Below are 24,091 nucleotides of genomic sequence, written 5' to 3'. Positions count from 1 at the left end.
AAAATATATTCTATTCTATTCTATTCTATTCTATTCTATTCTATTCTATTCTATTCTTTTTTTAATTTCTTTTTGTCACAACAGTATACACAAACATTGTCATAAATAAAACAACATATCTTGAAGAATATATATATATATATATATATATATATATATATATATATATATATATATATATATATGTATATATATATGTGTGTGTGTGTGTGTGTAAAAAAATATGCATCAACTATATTAAATTGATATAATGAAGGGAACAATAGGACAGGAACGGTAGGCACTTTTCTGCTCTTATGCACGACCCTTATAGTCCTCTTAGGAATGGGGTGAGGTCAATAGTAGACAGTTTTTGGTTGAAGATTTTGGGATTTTGAGTAGAGACTATGGAGTCAGGTAATGAGTTCCAAGCGTTAACAACTCTGTTACAGAAGTCATATTTTCTGCAATCAAGTTTGAAGCGGTTCTATTCTATTCTATTCTATTCTATTCCAGCAGCCCCCTCTCCAGCAGAAAAGTCAGGATTTCTAAGAGAGAGAGAGATAGGGAGGGAGGGATGATGGATGGATGGATAGATAGATACATAGATAATAGAGAGATGATAGACAAACAGATATATAGAAATATAATTATCTATCTATTTATCTAGATAGATGATAGATAGGGAGGGAGGGTGGGTGTGGGAAAGAAAGATGGTTATATGATAGATAGATAGATAGATAGATAGATAGATAGATAGGTAGGTAGGTAGGTAGGTAGGTAGGTAGGTAGGTAGGTAGGTAGGTAGGTTGATAGATAGATAGATAGATAGATAGATAGATAGATAGATAGATAGATAGATAGATAGATAGATAGATAGATAGATATAGGGAGAGAGGGAGAAAGGGACAGAGAGCGAAAGAGGGAGGGAGGGAGAAAGAGGGAGCAAGAAAAAGAGAGCGGGAGGGGAAAGGGAGAGAAAGAGAGGAAAGGAGAGAGGAAAGAGAGAGAGAGAGAGAAAGGGGAAAGAGAAAGAAAGAGGGAGGGAGGGAGTGGGAGAGAGATCTAGTCTAGAGAAAAGAAGGACTAAGGGTAACATGATAGTAGCAGTGTTCCAATATTTGAGGGGCGGCCACAAAGAAGGTGGGGGTAAGGTGGGGGGGGGATTGTCTGTCAAACGGGGGTGGGTGTCTGTCAACTTATTTTCCGAAGCACATGAAAGCAAGAATCGATAGCTGGAAACCAGTCAAGGAGCGATCATCCCACCGAGACCTACGGAGAAATTTCCTTGACCGTGAGAAGAATTAAGTTAACCCGTGGAACCGCCCGCCTCGGGAAGTTTCGGGTGCCGCTCCCATCAACTGGGAGGCGGTTTTAAGAGCGCGGACAACGAGGCCTTCGGCTCGGTTCTCTCCGGCTTGAGCCCGTCCCGGCGTCTCCTTCCAAGCCCTCGGATTCGACGAGGCCCCCCGCGCGAAAGGGGAAGCGAGAGCGAGAGCGAAAGTGAAAGTGCCGCCGCGGCTCCCCTTTCGCTTTCCCCGCGGTTGGTGCTGGTGGCGCTTTCCAGCTCAGCCCGACTTTCAGGAGCGGCGGGGATTTTTCGCCTCGGCCGGGCTCTCAGCACTCAATCCGGGCCGCCCCCCAGTCCCGAGGAAGGGGAGGCAGCCGCGCCACATGGCCGAGGCGCCGCAGCCCATGCGGCTGAAGGAGTGGCTGCTGGCCCAGGTGGAGAGCGGTCGCTATCCGGGACTGCGCTGGGTGGACGGGCGGAAAACGCTCTTCCGCATCCCTTGGAAACACGCCGCTAAGCAGGACTACCGCGAGCGGGAGGACGCGGCGCTCTTTAAGGTACGACGGGGTAGTGGGAGGTCGGGGAGACCCCCGCCTGGGTCAACAACCCACCCCCACCCCAGCCCCGGGGATTCAGGGGGACGCCCTTCCCGGGCTGGCAAGGGGATGGAGAGGAGTTGCAGCGGATGGGAGGGGTGTTCTTGGCGAGGGTCTCTGCCTGGGCTTTCTGACGGCCCCCTCCCTCCCTTTCCTCCATCCCCCACTCTCCTCCTCCTCCCCCCCCGCCCCGCAGGCCTGGGCAGTCTACAAGGGCAAGTACCGGGAAGGGCTGGATCAAGCCGACCCCTCCGTCTGGAAGACGCGTCTCCGCTGCGCCCTCAACAAAAGCCCCGATTTTAAAGAGGTGCCCGAAAAAAGTCTCTTGGAGGCCTCCGAACCTTACAAAGTCTACCAGGTGGTTTGTCCCGAGGCAGCCCAAGCAGACGCAGGTAGGATTAAAAACACCCGGGGGAGGGGGCTTGAGAAAGGAGCTCAACTCCACCCACCCCCCAGCTGGGGACAGGAGCATAGACTCAGGACCTCTGGGAGGGGGGGAGAACTCCAAGCGTCTTCTTTCCGGGGGGGCGGGGGGTGTTCCCCCTGAAATCAGCTGGGTCAATTCTGCATGCCAGTCTATCTCTTATTTGCAGTTGTCTCCCCCCCACACAGACACAAAAGGGTGAATCTGGAAATAAAAGGGAAGTTTTGCTTGCTTTTAGGGTGATGGGTGGGTGGGGGGCAGAGATTGAGGGCTGGAGACCAAAAACAACTTCAAGGGCTGGGACCAAAAGGTACTTTGGTGACATCTGATGGGAATAAAATTGAATTAATTATTTGTGAATTGCTCCCTGTACATCCATTCATCATCTGTCTGTCTGTCTGTCTGCCTATCTATTATATATATCCATCTTTCTTCCTCCCTCCCTCCTTATCTATATTATCCAACCATCCATCCATCTATCATCCCTCTCTCTCTTTCTCCCTCCCCCCCATCTATCTATCATTTATCTAGTCTCTCTTTAAAAGTCTCTCTTTTAAAAAAACCTGGACAGCCATTTGTTTCCATTGATACAAGGTCTCCTGCCTGAGCTGGGGGTTGGACTAGAAGACCTCCAAGGTCCCTTCCAGCCCTATGAGTCTATGTTTTATCTCTCTGGCTGCCTGTCTGTCTGTCTCTCTCCCTCTCTATATTTTTATCTTAATTTGTCTATCTAACAGCTTGCCTATTATCTCTCTGTCACCTATATTATCTGTCTGTCTATCAGCCTACCTCCTGACCTATCAAATTTTAAAACCGTTCAGCTCCCTCATAGAGGGTAATGTACATATAAAAGAGTTAAACGTAAAAGCAGTATATTAGATTTAAAATTCCAAAAGACAAGGATGAAGGGCAATCAAGATGATGAGGGGACTGGAGGCTAAACCATACGATGAACGGTTGCAGGAACTGGGCCTGGCTAGTCTAGTGAAGAGAAGGACCAGGGGAGACAGGAGAGCATCTTCCAATATTTGAGGGGCTGCTACAGAGAGGAGGGAGGTCAAGCTATTTTCCAAGGCACCCGAAGGCCAGACAAGGAATAATGGATGGAAACTGAACAAGGAGAGATTCAACCTGGAAATAAGGAGAAGTGAGGACAATTAATCAAAGGAACAACTTGCTTCCAGAGGTTGTGGGTGCTTGAGCAGCCATTTGTCTGGAATAGTAAAGTTTTCTGCCTGAGCAGGGGGTTAGACTAGCTTCTGGTCCTGCCTTCAGGTGCTTTGAAGCAAGGGTCTTCAACCTTGAGAACTTTAAGACTTGTGGACTTCAACTCCCAGAGTTGGAAGGGACCATGGAGGTCTTCTAGTCTAACAGAATCAACAGAGTGATTCTGTTCAGTTCTGAATTTAAAAGCAGAGGGAGAAATTTCACGGCACTCACCCCTCCCACACCAGTGTGCTCCCTTCTGGACCCCAAGCAAGGCTGCAAGGTCTCATTTTCGCACCTTCCTTTCCATAAATTCAGAATCAAAAGATGAATTTGCATTTTATCCCCTTTATGGTGCCAATGGGGGCACTTTTGTGAAGACTCTACTTGAGGTCCAGGGGAGAGGAATGGGCCTCTGGGACCCTCAAGGTTTTTACACACACTAATTGGCATCTGATGAAACTTGTGCCTCTTCCCTGGCCTGCTACGAAAAGCCCAGCCCACCCGTACCCCTCGTGGCATACAAGCCTTTAGCTGCCTTCCACAAAGTATCAAAGACCTAGATAATAATGGAATAGGAATAGGACAGGACACAACAGGACAGGACTGGAAGGGACCTTGGAGGTCTTCTAGTCCAACCCCCTGCTCAAGCGGGAAACCCTACCCCACTTCAGACAAATGGTTATCCAACCTCTTCTTAAAAACTTCCAGTGTTGGAGCATCCAGAACTTCTGGAGGCAAGTTGTTCCACTAATTAATTGTTCTCACTGTCAGGAAATTTCTCCTTAGTTCCAGGTTGCTTCTCTCCTTGATTACTGTATTTTTTCGGACTACAAGACGCTCCGGACCATAAGACGCACCTAGCTTTTGGGGAGGAAAACAAGAAGAAGAAGAAAAAATCTGCCTCCCAGCAATTTGCCTCCTTGTAGCCAACAGCCTGGTCAGCTTCAGCACAGCCTGATTTAGCAGGAGCAGCTGATTGGCGGTTGGATCGGCCTCCCGGAATACTGCCGATCAGCTGTTCCGGGGTGCAGAGATCGTCGCCACCCATGCACGCCCCTGTTTTTGGCCTCTGTGAGCCCCATTTTCAACCTCCGCATGTCCCGTTTTCTGCCTCCGCTTGTCCCGTTTTTGACCCGTTCCAGGTGGTGGGATCACCGCCAATCACTTCTGCCACCATTCAGTGGCGATAGGCAGCACCGGCAATTCTCACCTTCGGGAACGAGCTGAAAATGGGATGCATGGAGACCAAAAATGGGGCACACGGAGGCAGCGGCAACGGGCAGCGCCGATCCCTGCAGCCTGGAACAGGAATACCTCCTGGCGGTATTCCAGGAGGCCGATCTAACCGCCAATCAACTGCTCGTGCTAAATTAGGCTGTGCTGAAGCTGACCTTGCTGTTTGCTGTTTGCTGCAAGGAGGCAAACTGTTGGGAAGCAGAAGCTGAAGAGTGGGAGCCGGTGGGTGGGTGGGTGGGGCTTCGGCAACATTCACATTATAAGATGCACAGACATTTCCACCCACTTTTGGGGAATGGTGAGAGAAAGTGCATCTTATATGCCAAAAAATACGGGTTTCCATGTGTGGCTTCTGGTCCTGCCTTCAGGTGCTTTGGAGCAAGGGTCTTCAACCTTGACAACTTTAAGACTTGTGGACTTCAACTCCCAGAGTTCCTCAGCCAGCAAAGCTGGCTGAGGAATTCTGGGAGTTGAAATCCACAAGTCTTAAAGTTGCCAAGGTTGGAGACCCTTGCTTTGGAGACTAGCTTGACTTCCTCTTCTTGGTGACAGCCCCTCGGATATCGTAACACTGCTATCATGTCACCCCTAGTCCTTCTTTTCATTAAACTAAGGTAAAGGTAAAGGTTCCCCTCGCACATACGTGCTAGTCATTCCCGACTCTAGGGAGCAGTGCTCATCTCAAAGCCGAAGAGCCAGCGCTGTCCGAAGACGTCTCCGTGGTCATGTGGCCGGCATGACTCAACACCAAAGGCGCACGGAACGCTGTTCCCTTCCCACCAAAGGTGGTCCCTATTTTTCTACTTGCATTTTTTTTTTACCTGCTTTCGAACTGCTAGGTTGGCAGAAGCTGGGACAAGTCACAGGAGCTCACCCCATTACGCGGCACTAGGGATTCGAACCGCTGAACTGCCGACCTTTCGATCGACAAGCTCAGCGTCTTAGCCACTAAGCCACCGCATCCCTTCATTAAACTAGACCTACCTAATTCCAGCAACAGTGCTTCGTATGTTTTAGCCTCCAGTCCCTTAATTCTTTTTGTTGCTCTTCGGTCCACTCTACAGAGGAATTAGTGAGTCTGTCATTTGCATAACTGTCTGGTTCGGTTCTGCAACCCAACAAGAAAAACACAGACTTCAGAGGATAATTAGAACTGCAGAAAAAATAATTGCTACCAACCTGCCTTCCATTGAGGACCTGTATACTGCACAAATCAAGAAGAGGGCCGTGAAAATATTTGCAGATCCCTCGCATCCTGGACATAAACTGTTTCAACTCCTACCCTCAAAACGACGCTATAGAGCACTGCACACCAGAACAACTAGACACAGAACAGTTTTTTCCCGAAGGCCATCACTCTGCTAAAAAAATAATTCCATCAACACTGTCAGACTATTTACTGAATCTGCACTACTATTAATCGTTTCATAGTTCCCATCACCAAACTCTTTCCACTTATGACTGTATGACTATAACTTGTTGCTGGCAATCCTTATGATTTATATTGATATATTGACCATCAATTGTGTTGTAAATGTTGTACCTTGATGAAGGTATCTTTTTTTATATATATACTGAGAGCATATGCACCAAGACAAATTCCTTGTGTGTCCAATCACACTTGGCCAATAAAATTCTATTCTATTCTATTCTATTCTATTCTATTCTATTCTATTCTATTCTATTCTATTCTATTCTATTCTATTCTATTCTATTTCTATTTCTATTTCTATTTCTATTTCTATTCTATTCTATTCTAGAGTTTCAACATCTTTTTTACATCATGGCGACTAGAGGTAGTATTCAGTTCGGGTGAACCGGTAGCGGAAATTTTAACTGGTTTGCCGAACCCGCAAATACCGCCTCTGGCTGGCCCCGCCAGCTAGCTGCTCGCCCGCCCTGCCTGCCCGCCATAAACAAAATATTAAATCTAGTCTAGTCCAGGTTGGTGTTAGCTTTACCTGGGGGGGGGGTGTATGTGTGTGCGAATCTATCTTTTGCCTCTATTGTTTTCAGAGAAGGAAAGTGGAATGGATTCTCCTCTGCAGTCGAATTGTCCCTCAGCATCAGTACCTGAAGTGGCCGCAGCCCATGACTTGTCCATCAAGGTAAGCACCTGCGTGGGATCTCTTCAGATCCTGTAAACATCATCTGAACAGATTCCTACTCAAAGAGATCTCTGCTCACCTGCACCAAGCAGCTGGGGATGATGGTAACAGAGGGAGGAATATTTGCATGTTTTTGCCTTAACTTGGTTTGGCAAAGAAGCATTGATTGGCGTTACGTCTGCCTGTATGGATAGCATGTATGTTTCTCAAACTTGGCATCTTGAAGGTGTGCGGACTTCAACTTCCAGAATTCCCCAGCCAGCATATAGGAAAAGGTGATCGCTGGGGCGACATTTTGACTGCGGAATTAATGAATAAACATGCAGTCCACTGTTTTAAATGTATCATGATGGAGATTTCGAAGAATATTCTGCTTGAAAAGCCAGCCTGTATCTTTCTTCTCTCCTTCCTTCCCTCCCTCCCTCCTTTCTTCCTTCCTCCCTTTCTTCTGCCGCTCTTCCTTCCACTCTCCCCCCTTTCCCTCCTCCCTTTCTCTCCTCCCTCTTTCCTTTTCCTTCCTGCCTTTTTCTCCCTCCCTTCCTTCCACTCTCCCTCCCTTCCACTCTCCCCCCTTTCTCTCCTCCCTCCCTCCCTCCCTCCCTCATTCCTTCCCTCCCTCCCTCTTTCCTTTTCTTTCCTGCCTTTTTCTCCTTCCCACCCCTTCCTTCCTCCCTGTTTTTCTTTCTTTCTCTCTCTCCCTCCCTCCCTCCCTCCGCCCATTCGAGTTGCTGCCCATCCCAACCACTGACTCTGGGTGGTGAACTTAAATTTATTTTCTTTAGTTTAATTTAATTAATTATTACCTAAATTGAATCAAAATAAACACTCCAAGGTCCCTTCCAACTCTGTTGTTGTTATTGTTATTGTTAACAATTTGCACCATGAATACCAAAATTAAAATCTTATCAGTCTTCGTTGCATGTCTTTAAAACGGGGGTCTCCAACCTTGGCAACTTTAAGACTTGTGGACTTCAACTCTTAGAGTTCCTCAGCCAGCTTTGCTTTGCTGGCTGAGGGACTCTGGGAGTTGAAGTCCACAAGTCTTAAAGTTGCCAAGGTTGGAGACCCCTGTTTTAAAACATAAATAGCAGCCATTATTTTGCAAAAGGGGGAGGATGGGACTTTCTGTATCCTAACAACAGATCCTTCCTCTGAGATTGTTTTTGCCTCGAACGGGAAATTTCTTGCTCTGGATTTTTCTTTTGAAATTCAGCTTCCCTAAAGATGAAAATAGCAGCGTCAAATCTGGAACTACTTGCCGGGCGCAAGAAACCAGAACTGCACCATCCTTCTTTATTGCTGCTTGCATATTTACAAGAATCTCCCCAGACTGTCTCCCTTCTCAAGGGAACAGCCAGAAAAAAAGGCTTTATCAGATCTGCCACCTCGCTCCCCGCTTCTGCCTTGCGTCAATGCCAGCCTGCCATGGCCTTGGAGGGGTGTGGGGGGGGGAGAGGGAAGCTGTTTGGGTAAAGGGGAACTCCAGACTGCTTTGTGCCGGCTGGAGACACCGCCTCAAGGACACCCGGCCAGAGAAAAGAATGCAGCCACATTTGAATGAGAAGAGAAGAGGAGAGAAGAGGAGAGGAGATAGATAATAGAATAGAAGATAACAAATAGAAAGGAAGTGGAGTGGAGTGGAATGGAATGGAATGGACTAGACTACAAGAGAGAATAGAATAGAATAGAATAGAATAGAATAGAATAGAATAGAATAGAATAGAATAGAATAGAATAGAATAGAATAGAATATGTAATGGACAGTTGGAAGGGACCTTGGAGGTCTTCTAGCCCAACCCCACGCTCGGGAAGGAAACTATACCATTTCAGACAAATGGTTGTCTAATCTCTTCTTTAAAACTTCCAGTGTTGAAGCACTTACAACTTCTGGAGGCAAGTTGTTCCACTGATTAATTGTTCCAACTTTCAGGAAATTTCTCCTTAGTTTTAAGTTGCTTCTCTCCTTGATTAGTTTCCACCCATCACTTCTTGTCCTGCCTTCAGGTGCTTTGGAGAATAGCTTGACTCCCTCTTCTTTGTGGCAACCCCTGAGATATTGGAACACTGCTATCACGTCTCCCCTAGTCCTTCTTTTCATTAACTATATCCAGTTCCTGCAACCGTTCTTCATATGTTTTAGCCTCCGGTCCCCTAATCATCTTTGTTGCTCTTCTCTGCACTCTTTCCAGAGTCTCAACATCTTTTTTACATCGTGGTGACCAAAACTGGATGCAGAATTCCAAGTGTGGCCTTCCCAAGGCCTTACAAAGTGGTATTAACATTTCAGGTGATACGATTGGACACAAGAGGAGCAACGGGAGGGCAGCTATGGGGAACGGGGGGGATTTTTCTAGGCAACTGGCGGGGGAACTTCAGACCTGACTTTGCCTTATTGTATGGGTAGCCCTCAACTTACAGTTCGTTTAGTGACTGTTGAAAGTCACATCACTGAAAAAAGCAACTCATGAGCATTTTTTACACTCAAGACCATTGCAATAGCCTCGTGGTCACGTGACCAAAATTTCAGCACTTGGCAAATTTATGACGGTCACGTGATCCCTTTTGCAACCTTCTGACGGGCCAAGTCAATGGGGAAGGCTGATTCACTTAACAACCGGGTTACTAACTTAACAGCTGCAGTGACTCACTTAACAACCGCGGGGGGGGGGAAGTAAAACGTGTCAAAACTCTTTGAACAAATGTTTCGCTTAGTGAAGATCACCTCGATCCCCACAACGGCTGCAAAAACTGATGGAGTTAGCAGAGATGGTTAAATTGACTGCTTTGGTTACCATCTTCAAAGCGCTCCATGGCAGAGGGCCGGGTTATTTACGGGACGACCTGCTGCCACCGACTACCTCCCACCGACCCGTACGCTCTCACAGGGAGGGACTCCTCAGGGTGCCGTCCGCCAGGCAGTGCCGACTGGCGACACCCAGGGGAAGGGCCTTTTCTGTGGGGGCTCCCACCCTCTGGAACGAGCTCCCCCCAGGATTACGTCAACTTCCTGACCTTCGAACCTTCCACCGCGAGCTTAAGACACATCTATTTATCCATGCAGGGCTGGCCTAGGGTTTAATTTTAAAATTAATTTTAAACGGGGTTTTGTATTTTTAACTATAGTTTTAAATTTGGCCTAATGGAATAAGTTTTTTAAATGTTGTTTTAACATGTATTTATTTTATACTTTATGTTTTATAAGGCTGTAAACCGCCATGAGTCCTTCGGGAGATAGGGCGGTATAGAAATTTGAATAATAAATAAATAAAAAATAAATAAATTTGATCAACGGGGGGGAAAAATACAAATATTTTTATTTCTACTTGGAAATCGCTTCTGGACTTTGTGCTCGAGGTGGGAAAAAAAAGAGAAACTTTGATTTTGGGGTATACCGATTAGATAGATCTGTTGTTAAAGAAATGGCTACTTAATACGATTATATAAAAGTAAAAAGTTGAGGTTTGAGGTTAATGCCTTATTCTACGACATCAAAGGGAGTTGGAAGTTGCCTTTTTTTTTTCCTTTTTCCCTTTCTTCTTTCCCTTCACTTTTCCCATTTCCCTTTCCTATTTTCCCTACTATTTCCTCTTATATTTTCTTTGTATGCTATATTATAAACTAATAATAGAATAGAATAGAATAGAATAGAATAGAATAGAATAGAATAGAATAGAATAGAATAGAATAGAATAGAATAGAATTTTTATTGGCCAAGTGTGATTGGACACACAAGGAATTTGTCTTGGTGCAGATGCTCTCAGTGTACATAAAAGAAAAGATACCTTCATCAAGGTACAACATTTACAACACAAATGATGGTCAATATATCAATATAAATCATAAGGATTGCCAGCAACAAGTTATAGTCATACAGTCATAAGTGGAAGGAGATTGGTGATGGGAACTATGAAACGATTAATAGTAGTGCAGATTCAGTAAATAGTCTGACAGTGTTGATGGAATTATTTGTTCAGCAGAGTGATGGCCTTCGGGAAAAAACTGTCCTTGTGTCTAGTTGTTCTGGTGTGCAGGGCTCTATAGCGTCGTTTTGAGGGTAGGAGTTGAAACAGTTTATGTCCAGGATGTGAGGGATCTGCAAATATTTTCACGGCCCTCTTCTTGATTCGTGCAGTAGGTCCTCAATGGAAGGCAGGTTGGTAGCCATTGTTTTTTCTGCAGTTCTAATTATCCTCTGAAGTCTGTGTTTTTCTTGTTGGGTTGCAGAACCGAACCAGACAGTTATAGAGGTGCAAAAAAAAAACTATTTAAAAAATATTTTGCTTAGCAACATGAATTTTGGGCTCAATTATGGTGTACGTCAAGGACTGCTTGTACTTGATTTTAGTAACACTAAACTTCATACTTACAATGGAGGCGTGGTTCATTCTTTCCAAGAGTTCAAGTTGAAGAAGGATTGACAGACTTTAGGAATTCTTGGCTGGGTGGGGGCAGAGAAATGTCTCCATTGCTTTCAACGCTGTATGGACTCCACCTTACAGTTTTAACATCCTCTTGCTGGAGGTTTACAGATTAACAGAGTTGGAAGGGACCTTGGAGGTCATCTAGCCCAACCCCGTGCCCAAGCAGAAGACCCTACAGACTGACAGATGGCAGTCTGGTCTCTTCTTGAAAGCCTTTAGTGATGAAGCTCCCACAGCTTCCGAAGGCAACTTTTGTTCCATTGGTTGATTGCTCACACTGTCAGAAAATTTCTCCTTATTTCCAGGTTGAATCTCTCCTTGGTCAGTTTCCATCCATTATTCCTTGTCTGGCCTTCAGGTGCTTTGGAAACTAGTTGAATCCCCTCCTCTCTGTGGCAGCCCCTCAAATATTGGAAGACTTCTCTCCTGTCTCTCCTGGTCCTTCTCTTCACTAGACTAGCCAGTCCAGTTCCTGCAACCATTCATCGTACGTTTTATCCCCCAGTCCTCTAATCATCCTGGTTGCTCTTCTCTGCACTCTTTCTAGAGTCTCAATATTCTTTACAGATTAACAGATTTGGAAGCGACCTTTTAGGTCATCTAGTCCAATCCCCTTCCCAAGCAGGAGACCCTATAGCATTTCTGACAGATGGCTGTCCAGTCTCTTCTTGAAAGCCTCCAGAGATGAAGCTCCCACAACTTCCAAAGGCAACTTCTGTTCCATGGGTTGATGGTCCTCACTGTCAGAAAAATTCTCCCTATTTCCAGGTTTGAATCTCTCCTTGGTCAGTTTCCATCCATCGTTCCTTGTCTGGCCCTCAAAGGTGCTTTGGAAAATACCTTGATCTCCTCCACCACAAAATTCCAGAATACGCATTTAGGTGCCTTCTTCCCAATTTCAACCTCTTTTATTTCATTTCTTTCTAGGCCAAACCATCTTCGGAGCCTGATGAGAAAACACAAAATGACCCAGGAGGTGCTCTGCTCCCCAAGAAGCTAAGGAGTGCAGACCTCCAGGGTAAGGCAGAAGAGAGGGCATCTCTTTGTCTCTGATTGAAAAATTTAAGGAGATCTGTTTTAAGGACATTTGCTTGAGTTAGTTGTACAAATAGCAATAGCACTTAGACTTATATACTGTTTCCAATGCTTTTACATCCCTCTCTAAGCGGTTTACAGAGTCCGCCTTTTGTCCCCAACCATCTGGCTCCTCATTTTACCCACCTCGGAAGGATGGAAGGCTGAATCAATCTTGAGCCAGTCAGGATCGAACTGCTGAGGGTGGGCAGAGTCAACCTGCAATACTGCATTTTAGCCACTGCGCCACCACAGCTAGGAAGAAAGCAATAGCAATAGCAATTGGACTTATATACTGCTTCACAGTGGTTTACAGCCCTCTCTAAGCGGCTTACAGAGTCAGCCGCTTGCCGCCAACAATGTGGGTCCTCATTTTACCAACCTCAGAAGGACAGAAGGCTGAGTCAACCTTGAGCCGGTCAGGATCGAACTGCTGGCAGTGAGCAGTGAATTAGTCTGCATTTTAGCCACTGTGCTATCACAGCTAAGAAGGAAGCAAGCAAGCAAGCAATAGCAATAGCAATAGCAATAGCAATAGCAATAGCAATAGCAATAGCAATAGCAATAGCAATAGCAATAGCAATAGCAATAGCAATAGCACTTAGACTTCTCTGTGGGGGCTCCTACTCTCTGGAACGAGCTTCCCCCTGGTCTACGCCAAATACCTGACCTTCGGACCTTTCGCCGCGAATTGAAAACACATCTGTTCATTCGCGCGGGGCTGGCTTAAGGCTTTTCTTTTAAACTGTCTAGATTTTTAAATTTTAAATTCTATTTATGTTTTAAATTGGGGTTTTTAGATTTTAAATATTTTAATTTTTCGGCCAATTGTATAATAAGTTTCTTAATTCGTTTTTAATTGTACATGGTTTATGTTTTATCTTGGCTGTACACCGCCCTGAGTCCTTCGGGAGAAGGGCGGTCTAGAAATCTAATAAATAATAATAATAATAATAATAATAATAATAATAATAATAATAATAATAATAATAATAATAATAATAATAATACCGCTTCGCAGTGATTTACAGCCCCCCTCTAAATGGTTTATAAAGCTGAGCAGTGCAGACCTCCAGGGTAAAGTAGAAATAAAGACTTCTCTGCATCTTTGGATTGAAAAATTATGGAGCACTGCCTTGAGTTATTTGTAAAAAAAAAAAAAAAAGTTATAGCACTTACAGAAGACTTATATACCGCTTCCCAGTGCTTTGCAGCCCTCTCTAAGCGGTTTACAGAGTCAGCCTCTGGGCCCCAAAAATCTGGGTCCTCATTTGACCCACCTCTGGAAGGATGGAAGGCTGGGTTGACCTTGAGCCGTGGCCTGCGATACAGCACTTTAACAACTGCGCCACCACGGCTCAAGGAGGGATTCAAATAAATAAAAAATAAAAATAACAGCATTGTATGTTTAGTGATGTCTGAACTGGGGTGGGTTTGTATACTATAATGGAGTGGAACAACAAAAAGAACAATGCACCAACAAAGTGGGTATTCCAGGATCACAGTTCTTTTCTAGAGATTTACAGTATAGGTAGTCCTCGACTTATTGGGACCAGAACCTCAGTTGTTAAGTCAAGCAATTGTTAAATAAGACGCCCACGTGACTACTTTGCTCAACGACCACAATCCTGGCTCATCCAGTTGCAGTCGTTAAGCAACCATGTGGTTGCTAAGCAGATGGAGAGAAAAGAATTACTTAGTAAGGAGGAGGCAGGAGGAAACTCCGGTTCTGATCTGGCGAAACGAAGCTTGGATCCTAAAAAATCCCCATTGGCTTCCCCAATGACTTTCTGGGGAAGCCGGCTGGAAAAATTGGCTCCTGGAATTAGTTCAGCATTTTTTTAAAAAATTTCATTTGTCACAACAGTATACGCAAACATTGACATAAAACAGCAACACATCATATAAACATATATATAAGCAAAAGTATGCAACAACTATATTAATTGGATATAATGAAAGGGAACAATAGGACAGGAACGGTAGGCACGTTTGTGCTCTTATGCACGCCCCTTATAGTCCTCTTAGGAATGGGGTGAGGTCAATGGTAGACAGTTTTTGGTTGAAGTTTTTGGAATTTTGAGAAGAGACCACAGAGTCAGGTAGTGTTGTGACCCAGGTTCCTGGACCCGGACTCCTGGACTCGGATGATTCAGAAAGTGAGGGAGAAGACCTGGCAAGCCCTGCTTCTCTTGGGCCCTCTCCCTCCCTGGCACCCACTCAAAGGGAGGAGGAGGGGCTGGCAAGGCCTGATTCTCTCGAGCCTTCTGATTTGGCAACGCCCCAAGAACAGTTTTGGAGTGATGCAAGACTGCGCAGACGTGACCGGCGCGCGCAGCAGAAGCAGCGTTGGGATAAAGCCAAGGAATGATGGTCATGCAGTGACATCTGCAGAGACTATAAATAGGAGGCGGGACTTCCTGGTTTTTTGTCTTGGACAAAGCAATGAATTTGCGCGGGCAAACTGTATCAATGGAGGGAAGAATATATTCGTGAGTAATTCTGGCCTTATCTATAATTTCCTCGTTATCTCCAGAAACTTGGCAGGCCCGTGGGTAGACGTGGCCAGGACATGTATCTATGTAAATAAAGTAGAAGAGGAGGCCTTTGACTGACTCTTTGTTGGGAGTATTGGGGGAGGGAAACAGAACAGGTAGTGAGTTTTCTACGAACCCATCAGAATGGATTCAGCCAAAGAGGATAAATGCAATTTGTACATTATTCAAGCAACACTTTAACATTTGTTGTGCTCCACTCCACAGGGTATCAGGTGAAAGGTTTTTTCCACACTTGGGCTCCATCACAGATCTACCAGCTTCCAAACCGGGCTTTCGTTAGTCCCAGTTCACAGTTTGTCCCCAGCAAAAGCATCAACTCAGGTACAAAGGGCATTGATTTCAAAGGTTCTTCATCATGTCCTATTCAGCACCTCACTGACCAGGGCTGAAGCTTGTAAAAGCTAAGCTGGGTCGGGCCTGGTTGGCTTTAGGATGGGAGGTGTGATTGGGAGGTGGGCCAAGAGGAGGTTTGCACAAAATAGTTCCCTATCATTGGCCAGGAAAAACAAAACAAAACACCAAAAAAAGAGGAATTGCAATTAATTCGAAAAACTATTTGTTTTCTTCTTCATTTGGAGGAAGGAAGTTGCAAGTTGAAGCAGTTTACCAAAAAAAAAAAAAATAGCTAAATGCAACCATAAAACCCCTGATTAATTGATTAAATGCCTTCTGATGAGTGTCCACCATTCGTAGCCACAAAGACTGACCTTCTCTGGGATGAACTAAAAACGTAGATCAGCCTGTACGTTTGCGAAAGGTGGTCCTCAACTTGCAACCGTTCATTTAGTGACCATTCAAAAGAACAACGGCGCTGAAAAAAGAGACAGGACCGGTTTTCACACTGGTCCGAATTTTGATCACGTGACCATGGGGATATTTCTATGGTCATAAGTGTTCAGCATTCCCATGGTCACGTGATCAAAATTCAGATGCTTGACCAATGAATTATGTTTACGACGGTTGCACTGTCCCGGGGGTCATGTGATCCCCTTAAGTGGCCAGATTCATTTAAAAACCATGTTACTAGCTGAACAATGCAGGGATTTGCTTAAGAATTGTGGTAAGAAAGCTTGCAGAATGGGACAAAACTTAACAGCTGTCTCGCTTAGCGACGGAAATTTTGGGTTCAAGGGTCATAAATTGAGGACTACTTGCAAACAGCAGAAAGGCTGACCTCCCAGAGTTGTGGGTGTTCCATCATTGGAGGCTTTCAAAAAAAAACCAGACTGGACGATCGTTTGACTGGGATGGTATAAGGTTCCTGCCTTGAGCAGGGGGTTTGGACTAGAACAGGGGTCTCCAACCTTGGTCCCTTTAAGACTTGTAGACTTCAACTCCCAGAGTCCCTCAGCCAGCAAAGCTGGCTGAGGAACTCTGAGAGTTGAAGTCCACAAGTCTTAAAGGGACCAAGGTTGGAGACCCCTGGACTAGAAGACCTCCAAGGTCCCTTCCAGCTGTAGAATTCTGTGATTCTGCTTTCAAGCCATAAGAGTCATATTGTCGTGTCCCACTCCTCCTCTGACGGCCGGGTCGGGGAAGTCTGTATCAAGCGTGGCCACAGAGCCTCTGCAGCTTTGCCAAAGTTCTGTCAGAGTTCTCAGGGCAGGCAGGAGTCCAAGATGTGACTTCAGCAATCCAAATTAGACTTTGCCTGACTCAAAGAATGCCAGAAAGCAGATCCTTTATATAGGCCATGGGGTGTGGCTCCATGACTCAGCACTTATCCAGGCCTGCCCCTCCCTTCCTTTTGCTGACATCACCTCTCCATTCTCCGGAAGCGTGGATCCATCCACCCTCCAGCTGCCGGCAATTCCAGCTCGTGACTGGCTTCAGGTTCTTCATGTTCACATGCTGTGGCGGTGGTGGTTATTTTCTCGTTTTGTCCGGGCATTGTGCCAGGACCAGGGGCCGGAGGCATGCCAGGCCATTCGTCTTGCTCGGTCTGTCCGGGCATGGTGCCAGGACTGGGGGCTGGAGGCATGCCAGGCCCTTCGTCTGCATTATCAGTCTCTGGCTGAGATAACAGGAGATGAGAGGGGCCCGGCTGCGGAGAAGGGGGCGGGCAAGACACAACACATATGGCTTTACAGACTCCATAACTATGTCTCTGGTGTCAATTTCGGACCCCTTCCAGATTGCTGCCTTCACGTTCGCCTGTACTATTGCGATGTGCTAGTCAAAGAGATGACCACAAGTGTACCAGAAGGTTGCCGGATCACCTACGAGCCGGTGGTGGCAGAGAACGATGACCTGTATGGTCCAAGCGGCATGGAAGAAATCCAGTTCCCTCCTCCGGATGTCCTGGGCTACAAAAATTGGGGGCCCAAAGCCATCTGGGTCTTGAAGAGGTTGCTCCCCCATTTGAATCGCGGGGCGCTCCTTTGGGTAGCTCCAGAAGGAGTCTTCATGAAACGCCAGTGCCAAAGTCGGGTTTACTGGAAGGGACCTCTGGCACCTCACAAGGATCAGCCCAACAAGCTGGAGAGGGAGAAAACTTATTGGCTGTTGGATACGCAACAATTCCTTCAGGGTGAGTCCAGATGTGCTCACTTCGGGTTTCGCTTGCGGAGGTTAGAACAGAGTTCCCCAACCTTTATGGATTGGCGGCCCAAAGGAGGGGGGGGCAATGCATTCATGTGCGTGCATGAACAGAGCCGTGAGTGCACATGTGGCCCTTAAGGCAACGGTTGTGCGCATGCACCACTCATGGGACGGTGTCGTGTCCCACTCCCACTCCAACGAAGGAGTCAAAGAAGTCCGTAACAAACTTGGCAACGAAGCCTCTGCAGCTTGCCAAGTTCCTTCGAGGTTTATCAGGGCAGGCAGGAGTCCAAGTTGTGACTTCAGCGATAGAGTCCGATATCAGCAAACTCGATAAGACTTCGCTTAACTCAAGTTTGGAATGCCAAAAGCAGGTCCTTTATATAGGCTGTGGGGTGTGGCTCCATGACTCAGCATTTATCCAGGCCTGCCCCTCCCTTCCTTCTGCTGGCGTCGCCTCTCAGATCTCCGGAAGCGAGGGTCCACCTCCTCTGAATTGTCTTCAGCTGGATCTGCTGTCAGCGTCTGGGAAAGGGAAGGGTCAGAGAGAGTAGGCCCGGTTAATTCCACCACCTGCTGGCTTTCTGCTCTGAAGGCTGAGCCAAAGGAACACACGCTGTATGAGTGAGGTTTATCGGGCTTGTCCTTTCACTCCTGGAATCCTCTCCGGGCATGGGGCCAGGGCTGGGGGCTGGAGTCATGACAGGCCGTTCATCTTCATTATCAGACTCGGAGTCTGATAAAAGGCCCGGTTGGAGACGGGAGGGGCCCGGCTGAGGAGAAGAGGGAGGACGAGTCACAACAGAGGGTAATGTGTGCGCGGCGCTCACAGTGACAATAGGGTTCCTGCAGCACTCCTGGTGATGGTAGTGCCCTCATGGCACTCATGCCGATACTAACACACCTCCGATGCTCATAGCAACACTAGTGTGAGTGGGTGTTTTTTTAACAGAAACTGGAGGCCCAAGGCTATCTGGATCTTGAAGAGGCCTATATTAGTCTACATTACTCCTGTACTCCCATTTAATTCTAATTATCAATTCCCAGAATTAAAATTTCATTTCTTTCCGTTTCTCGCAAAAAAGGTCCATGTTTTTTACTTCTCAACTTGTTAATGTCGGGGTTCCAAGGAACAGCCCCAACAAAATAAGGCTCTGAGGATTGAGGTTCCTCAAAGTTCCAATTTATTAGAGATGTCATGTTGGCACAGCTGCGAAAACCCGAAACTGAAAGCTTCCAGGTTTTCCATACCCAGTTGACAGTTCACAGCCCTGCCCCACACCCACAAGTTCATCACATGGTCCCATCAACTCTTCATACTCAATTGGATACAATCTTCAGGCAGTCTCGATCAGACGCTGGATGTCCTTGAATATGGAATGTTGTTATGACTAACTTTCTACCTCTCCAACAACAACCCCCTCCCAACTTCCCCAACTAAAATATGTGGCAGTTAAGAAGCAAAAAGAAAATTGCCTTCCAAAACTGACAGCTATAATTAAATGTTCAGTTTTTTGATCAAGAAAAATCCTTTAAAACTCTTGTGTTTCTCCCAGAGTTACGAGGTTTCCTCAAACACGGAAAGCCGCTACCACAGTACCAGATCCACCTCTGCTTTGGAGAAGAATTTCCGCCTGTTCCCAACCAGAAGCTCCACAGGTTCATTACGGCCCAGGTGAATATTTTTGGCGACCACGAAGGGTCCCATTAACCAGGTTAATGGAGGGTTTGTGAATTGCAGAAACACCCAAGAGAGTCACTCCACTGACCAGTTAATCCCCAGACCCTGAACATTCAGGGTTTAAGTAACTCCATCCAATGAGTTTTGTTTTGAAAACATCTAACACACGTGTGGGATCCCATTTTTACATATCTGATCCTCCTGGATACAGAGCTGGAGAGAAAGAGAGGCTTAAAAAACCAGGCCTCTCTCTCTCTACTGCATAACTCACTGTCCAGGTGGGCTGCAGAGAACATATTTCTCAAGTAGTGAGAACCCCCCGCCCAAGCAGGAGACCCTACACCATTTCTAGCAATCTAGTCTCTTCTTGAAAGCCTCCAGTGATGAAGTTCCCACAACTTCTGTTCCATGGGTGGATTGTTCTCACTGTCAGAAAATTCCTCCTTATTTCCAGGTTGAATCTCTCCTTGATCAGTTTCCATCCATTATTCCTTCTCTGGCCTTTGGGTGCTTTGGAGAATAGCTTGACCCCCTCCTCTGTAGCAATCCCTCAAATATTGGAAGATGCTATCCTGTCTTCTTTGGTCCTACTCTTCACTAGACCAGCCAGGCCCAGTTCCTGCAACCGTCCATCATATGTTTTAGTCTCCAGCCCCCTCATCATCCTGGTTGCTCTTCTCTGCACTCTTTCTAGTCTCAACATCTTTTTTATAATGTGGTGACCAAAACTGGATGCAGGACTCTAGGTGTGGCCTTACTAAGGCTTTATAGAGTGGTGTTAGTACCTCCCTTGATCTTGATTGTAGCCCTCTGTTAATGCACTTTAGGATTGCGTTGGCTTTTTTGGCTGCCGCCGCACACGGTTAGCTCCTATTTAGCTGGTTGTCCACTAAGACTCCAAGGTCCCTCTCGGACTCCATAGCTATGTAACCTTGAGATATGTCTATTTCGCTCTGCTAGATCTCTTCTTAGATAGCTTCATTCCTGGTCAACATTCTCAATTCCTTCTTTTCCATAACCATGGTTTCTAGAGAGGCTCTCCTGGTTATCTACACATTAGTAGGATGCAAATTCTGGGCCCTTCTCACTTTAAAGAAGCTTGAGGATACATCTTGAATGTGATCAAGGTGATAATTTAAGAGCTGATTAGCTGATGCAATGAAGGGAATGAGTCAGCAGGGTTTTGGGCTGTTATCCCTTTAAGAGCCTCTGTAATAATAAGAGGCCCTGCTGGAGTGTTGGTTGGTTCATAGAGCTTTTCCCCTGCTGTAAGTGCTGTTTGTTTAGATACTGCTTGTAGCATATGTATGTATAGTATTCCTATATTCCTATTGTAGATAAAAACCACTGTATCATACAAACCACTGTTGGCTGTTCACTTGCTCCTGGGTTGATGCGCGTGTTAGACCTGTGCACACTCTGAAAAATGTCCCCTCTTTTTCTTCCTGCTTGCTCTCTAGGTGGAACCGGTGTTTGCCCGCGATCTCTGCCTTCATGCCCAGCAGTACCTCCAGGGCTCTCGGACCTGCCCACCAAAGACGCCTAAGAAGATCATCCAGATCCTGCAGCAACTCTCTTCCTCTTGACCGCTCAGGATGTCACCGCGGACCTGGAAGGAGAAGTCCTGACCAAGGGGAGCCCTCCCTCAAGATTCAGCCTCTTCTCTAAGGAATTGATGGCTGCCCTGGCTGAAATCTTGTAGGAAGAAGGACTCTGTATTTGGCCTGGCTGTTCCTTTTTTAATATATGCAAATTTTTATTAAAAAATCTGAGGAAAGAGAGTGCCTTGTTCATATATATACATGTTTCCTCTGTTCTATTTTAGTTTATATTCATTCTTATCGTTCTTAAAATGTGTTTTATATATATACATAAAGTGTGTGTGTGTGTGTGTGTATTACAAACTATTCTAAAAATACGAGTTCCAGGTATATTTGTAAAACAAGAAACAGACATTCTCTGAACTCTGGAACTAAAATAATTAAAATTTCATTCTACTAAGCTTTTGTTAGCCATCTGCTGACATTTTCAGAGTATTAAAAACTACTATTACAGAGATCTATCATGTATTGTGTGTGTGTGTGAGAGAGAGAGACAGTGAGAATAAAATGCAGAATAGAATAGAATTTGAAATAATTAAAACAGATGGAATGGAATGGAATGGAATAAGATACAACATTCAGTGATAGACATAGGATACTAATAAGCAATCAAATCATACTAGGAAACAATAAAAACAATATAAACTGTAAAGATACAAGCAACATGGTTATAGTCATAAGTGGGAGGAGATAGATACTAGGAAAGATGAGAAGAAAAATAGTAATACAGTCTTAGTAGTTAATTTGACAGTGTTGTAGGAATTAGTTGTTTAGCAGAGTGATGGCCTTCGGGAAAAAACTGTCTTTGTGTCTAGTTGTTCTGTTGTGCAGTGCTCTATAGCATCGTTTTGAGGGTAGGAGTTGAAACCGTTTATGTCCAGGATGTGAGGGGTCTGTAAATATTTTCACAGCCCTCTTTTTGACTCGTGCAGTATACAGGTCCCCCATGGAAGGCAGGTTGGTAGCCATTATTTTTTCTGCAGTTCTAATTATCCTCTGAAGTCTGTGTCTTTCTTGTTGGGTTGCAGAACCGAACCAGACAGTTATAGAGGTGCAAATGACAGACTCAATAATTCCTCTGTAGAACTGAATCAGGAGCTCCTTGGGCAGTTTGAGCTTACTGAGTTGGCGCAGAAAGAACATTCTTTGTTGTCCTTTTTTAATGATGTTTTTGATGTTAGCTGTCCATTTTAGGTTGTGAGATGTGGTAGAACCTAGAAATTTGAAGGTTTCTACTGTTGATACTGTGTTGTCTAGTATTGTAAGAGGTGGAAGTATAGGAAGTTTTCTTCTAAAATCCACCACCATTTTTACTGTTTTGAGTGCCTTTAGTTCAAGATTGTTCTGTTCTAAATAGAACAAAGGAAACAAAAACCAAGGGAAAAAAAGAAATAATAGAAAAAGCATTTATGAATAAGAGTTCTGGAATTCGCTTTTTTAATATATAGCTATAATTTTTATTAAACATTTTAAGAACAATGATAAGAATGAATATAAATTAAATAGAACAGCGGAAACAAGGAAAAAAAAGAGAATTAAAAAAATGGTTGCGTGAATAAGAACTCTGTGATTTTACCTGGATGTCCTGTTTTTAAATATATATCTATAATTTTTATTAAACATTTCAAGAACAATAAGAATTAAACTATTGTTCAGTTGAATTAAACAATAAGAACTAAAACAGAACAGAGAAAACAGGGGAAAAAGAAATAACAGAAAACATTTGTTGAATGGGGGGGGGGTCTGTGTTTGGCTTGGATGTTCCTTTTTTTAATATGTATAATATTTATGAAGCGCTTGAAGGACAATAACAGGAATAAATGTAAACTAAAATAGAACTGTGAAAACGGGGAGAGAAAGAGAAACAACAGAAAAAAATTAAAAGTGCAATAAGAAAAAGGTAGAAAAAAGATATAAAGGAAGATATACGGGTAGTCCTCAACTTACAACAGTTCATTTAGTGACCGCGCAAAGTTACAACAGCGCTGAAAAAAAGTGACTTATGACCGTTTTCACACTTACGACCATTGCAGCTTCCCAGTGGTCATGTGATTGAAATTCAGACGTTGGCAACTGACTCATAGTTACGACAGTTGCAGCGATCCCCTTTTGTGACCTCCTGACAAGCAAAGTCAATGGGGAAGCCAGATTCACTTAACAGCCATGTTACTAACCTAGCAACTCAATCGTCTCGCTTAGCAATTGGAACTTTGGCCTCAGTGGTGGTCTTAAGTCAAGGACTCCCTGTATAAAGAAATAGCTTCTGACAGTGGGTGAAATCCAAATGTTTCTACTAGCGGTTCTGTGGGCGTGGCTTGGTGGGTGGGTGTGGCTTGGTGGGCCTGACAGGAAGGATACTGCAAAATCCCCATTCCTTCCCCAATCCAGAGGAAGGATATTGCAAAATCCCCATTCCCTCCCCACTCCAGGGGAAGGATACTGCAAAATCCCCATTCCCTCTCCACTCCAGGGGAAGGATATTGCAAAATCCCCATTCCTTCCCCAATCCAGAGGAAGGATATTGCAAAATCCCCATTCCCTCCCCACTCCAGGGGAAGGATACTGCAAAATCCCCATTCCCTCTCCACTCCAGGGGAAGGATATTGCAAAATCCCCCATTCCTTCCCCAATCCAGAGGAAGGATACTGCAGAATCCCCATTCCCTCCCCACTCCAGGGGGAAGGATACTGCAAAATCCCCATTCCCTCTCCACTCCAGGGGAAGGATATTGCAAAATCACCATTCCCTCCACACTCCTGGGGGGAAGGATATTGCAAAATATCCATTCCCACCCTACTCCTGGGAGAAGGATATTGCAAAATGTCCATTCCCACCCCACTCGGGGGCCAGCCAGAGGTGGTATTTGCCGGTTCTCCAAAGTACTCAAAATTTCTGCTACCGGTTCTCCAGAACCTGCTGGATTTCACCTCTGGCTTTTGATACTTTTCACAGCAATTATTTGTTATGCCTGCTATTATTATTTTTTAAAAAACTGTGAAGTTACATCAGGGGTCTCTATTTGCCGCAGCCTCCCTTGTGGGTCTTTGCAGGGTGTGTTTGTGTGTGAGTGTGGGGACTGAGCTGCGAGAGAAGCAAATTGGTGCAGGTTTTAGGATGCAGAACAGTTCGACCAACCTTACCTGAGCTGCGCTCGGTTGAACTGGGCGGCCAACAGAAATGGAATAAATAAAGATAAAAATAAAATGAAGGTTTGCAGATTTGTTATGTGTTTTGTTTCTTTTTTTCCAGAATTGAAAACGGAGAGATTACAGGTAGTCCACAACATAACGACCATCAGGGAGCCTGCCTATTGTGGTCATATGTTGTGACAGTCATAGAATAGAATAGAATTTTTATTGGCCAAGTGTGATT

The 24,091-nt window shown here is 45.1% G+C and overlaps 1 protein-coding gene across 2 annotated transcripts; it reads left to right on the top strand.

Moving 5' to 3' along the window:
• The first annotated feature begins 1,205 nt into the window (after positions 1 to 1,205).
• On the top strand, positions 1,206 to 23,928 carry LOC131195940 (interferon regulatory factor 4-like). Of its 2 annotated transcripts, XM_058178251.1 has the most exons (8): positions 1,207 to 1,827; positions 2,063 to 2,258; positions 6,752 to 6,843; positions 12,192 to 12,282; positions 15,101 to 15,217; positions 17,031 to 17,426; positions 18,994 to 19,112; positions 20,579 to 23,928. In XM_058178251.1, the coding sequence occupies exons 1-8, from the start codon at positions 1,654 to 1,656 to the stop codon at positions 20,702 to 20,704; spliced, it is 1,311 nt and encodes a 436-aa protein (XP_058034234.1). In that variant the 5' UTR covers positions 1,207 to 1,653; the 3' UTR covers positions 20,705 to 23,928. The 2 variants fall into 2 exon arrangements, with proteins under 2 accessions (XP_058034235.1, XP_058034234.1); XM_058178252.1 differs by lacking the exon at positions 15,101 to 15,217 and having other exon boundaries at positions 1,206 to 1,827.
• The last annotated feature ends 163 nt before the right edge of the window (positions 23,929 to 24,091 follow it).

This window comes from Ahaetulla prasina, chromosome 3 (assembly GCF_028640845.1).
Source record: "Ahaetulla prasina isolate Xishuangbanna chromosome 3, ASM2864084v1, whole genome shotgun sequence".
NCBI classification, from domain to species: Eukaryota; Metazoa; Chordata; class Lepidosauria; order Squamata; family Colubridae; genus Ahaetulla; species Ahaetulla prasina.
Note: the sequence above shows the minus strand (reverse complement) of the source record. Positions and strands in the feature narration are given on the sequence as shown.

Bases quoted from the DNA above. Each gene is read 5' to 3' on its own strand.
- LOC131195940 (XM_058178251.1), top strand. From the start codon at position 1,654: ATGGCCGAGGCGCCGCAGCCCATGCGGCTGAAGGAGTGGCTGCTGGCC. The intron at 1,828-2,062 runs GTACGACGGGGT...CCCGCCCCGCAG, and splicing joins AGGACGCGGCGCTCTTTAAG to GCCTGGGCAGTCTACAAGGG. The intron at 17,427-18,993 runs GTGAGTCCAGAT...TGTTTCTCCCAG, and splicing joins TACGCAACAATTCCTTCAGG to AGTTACGAGGTTTCCTCAAA.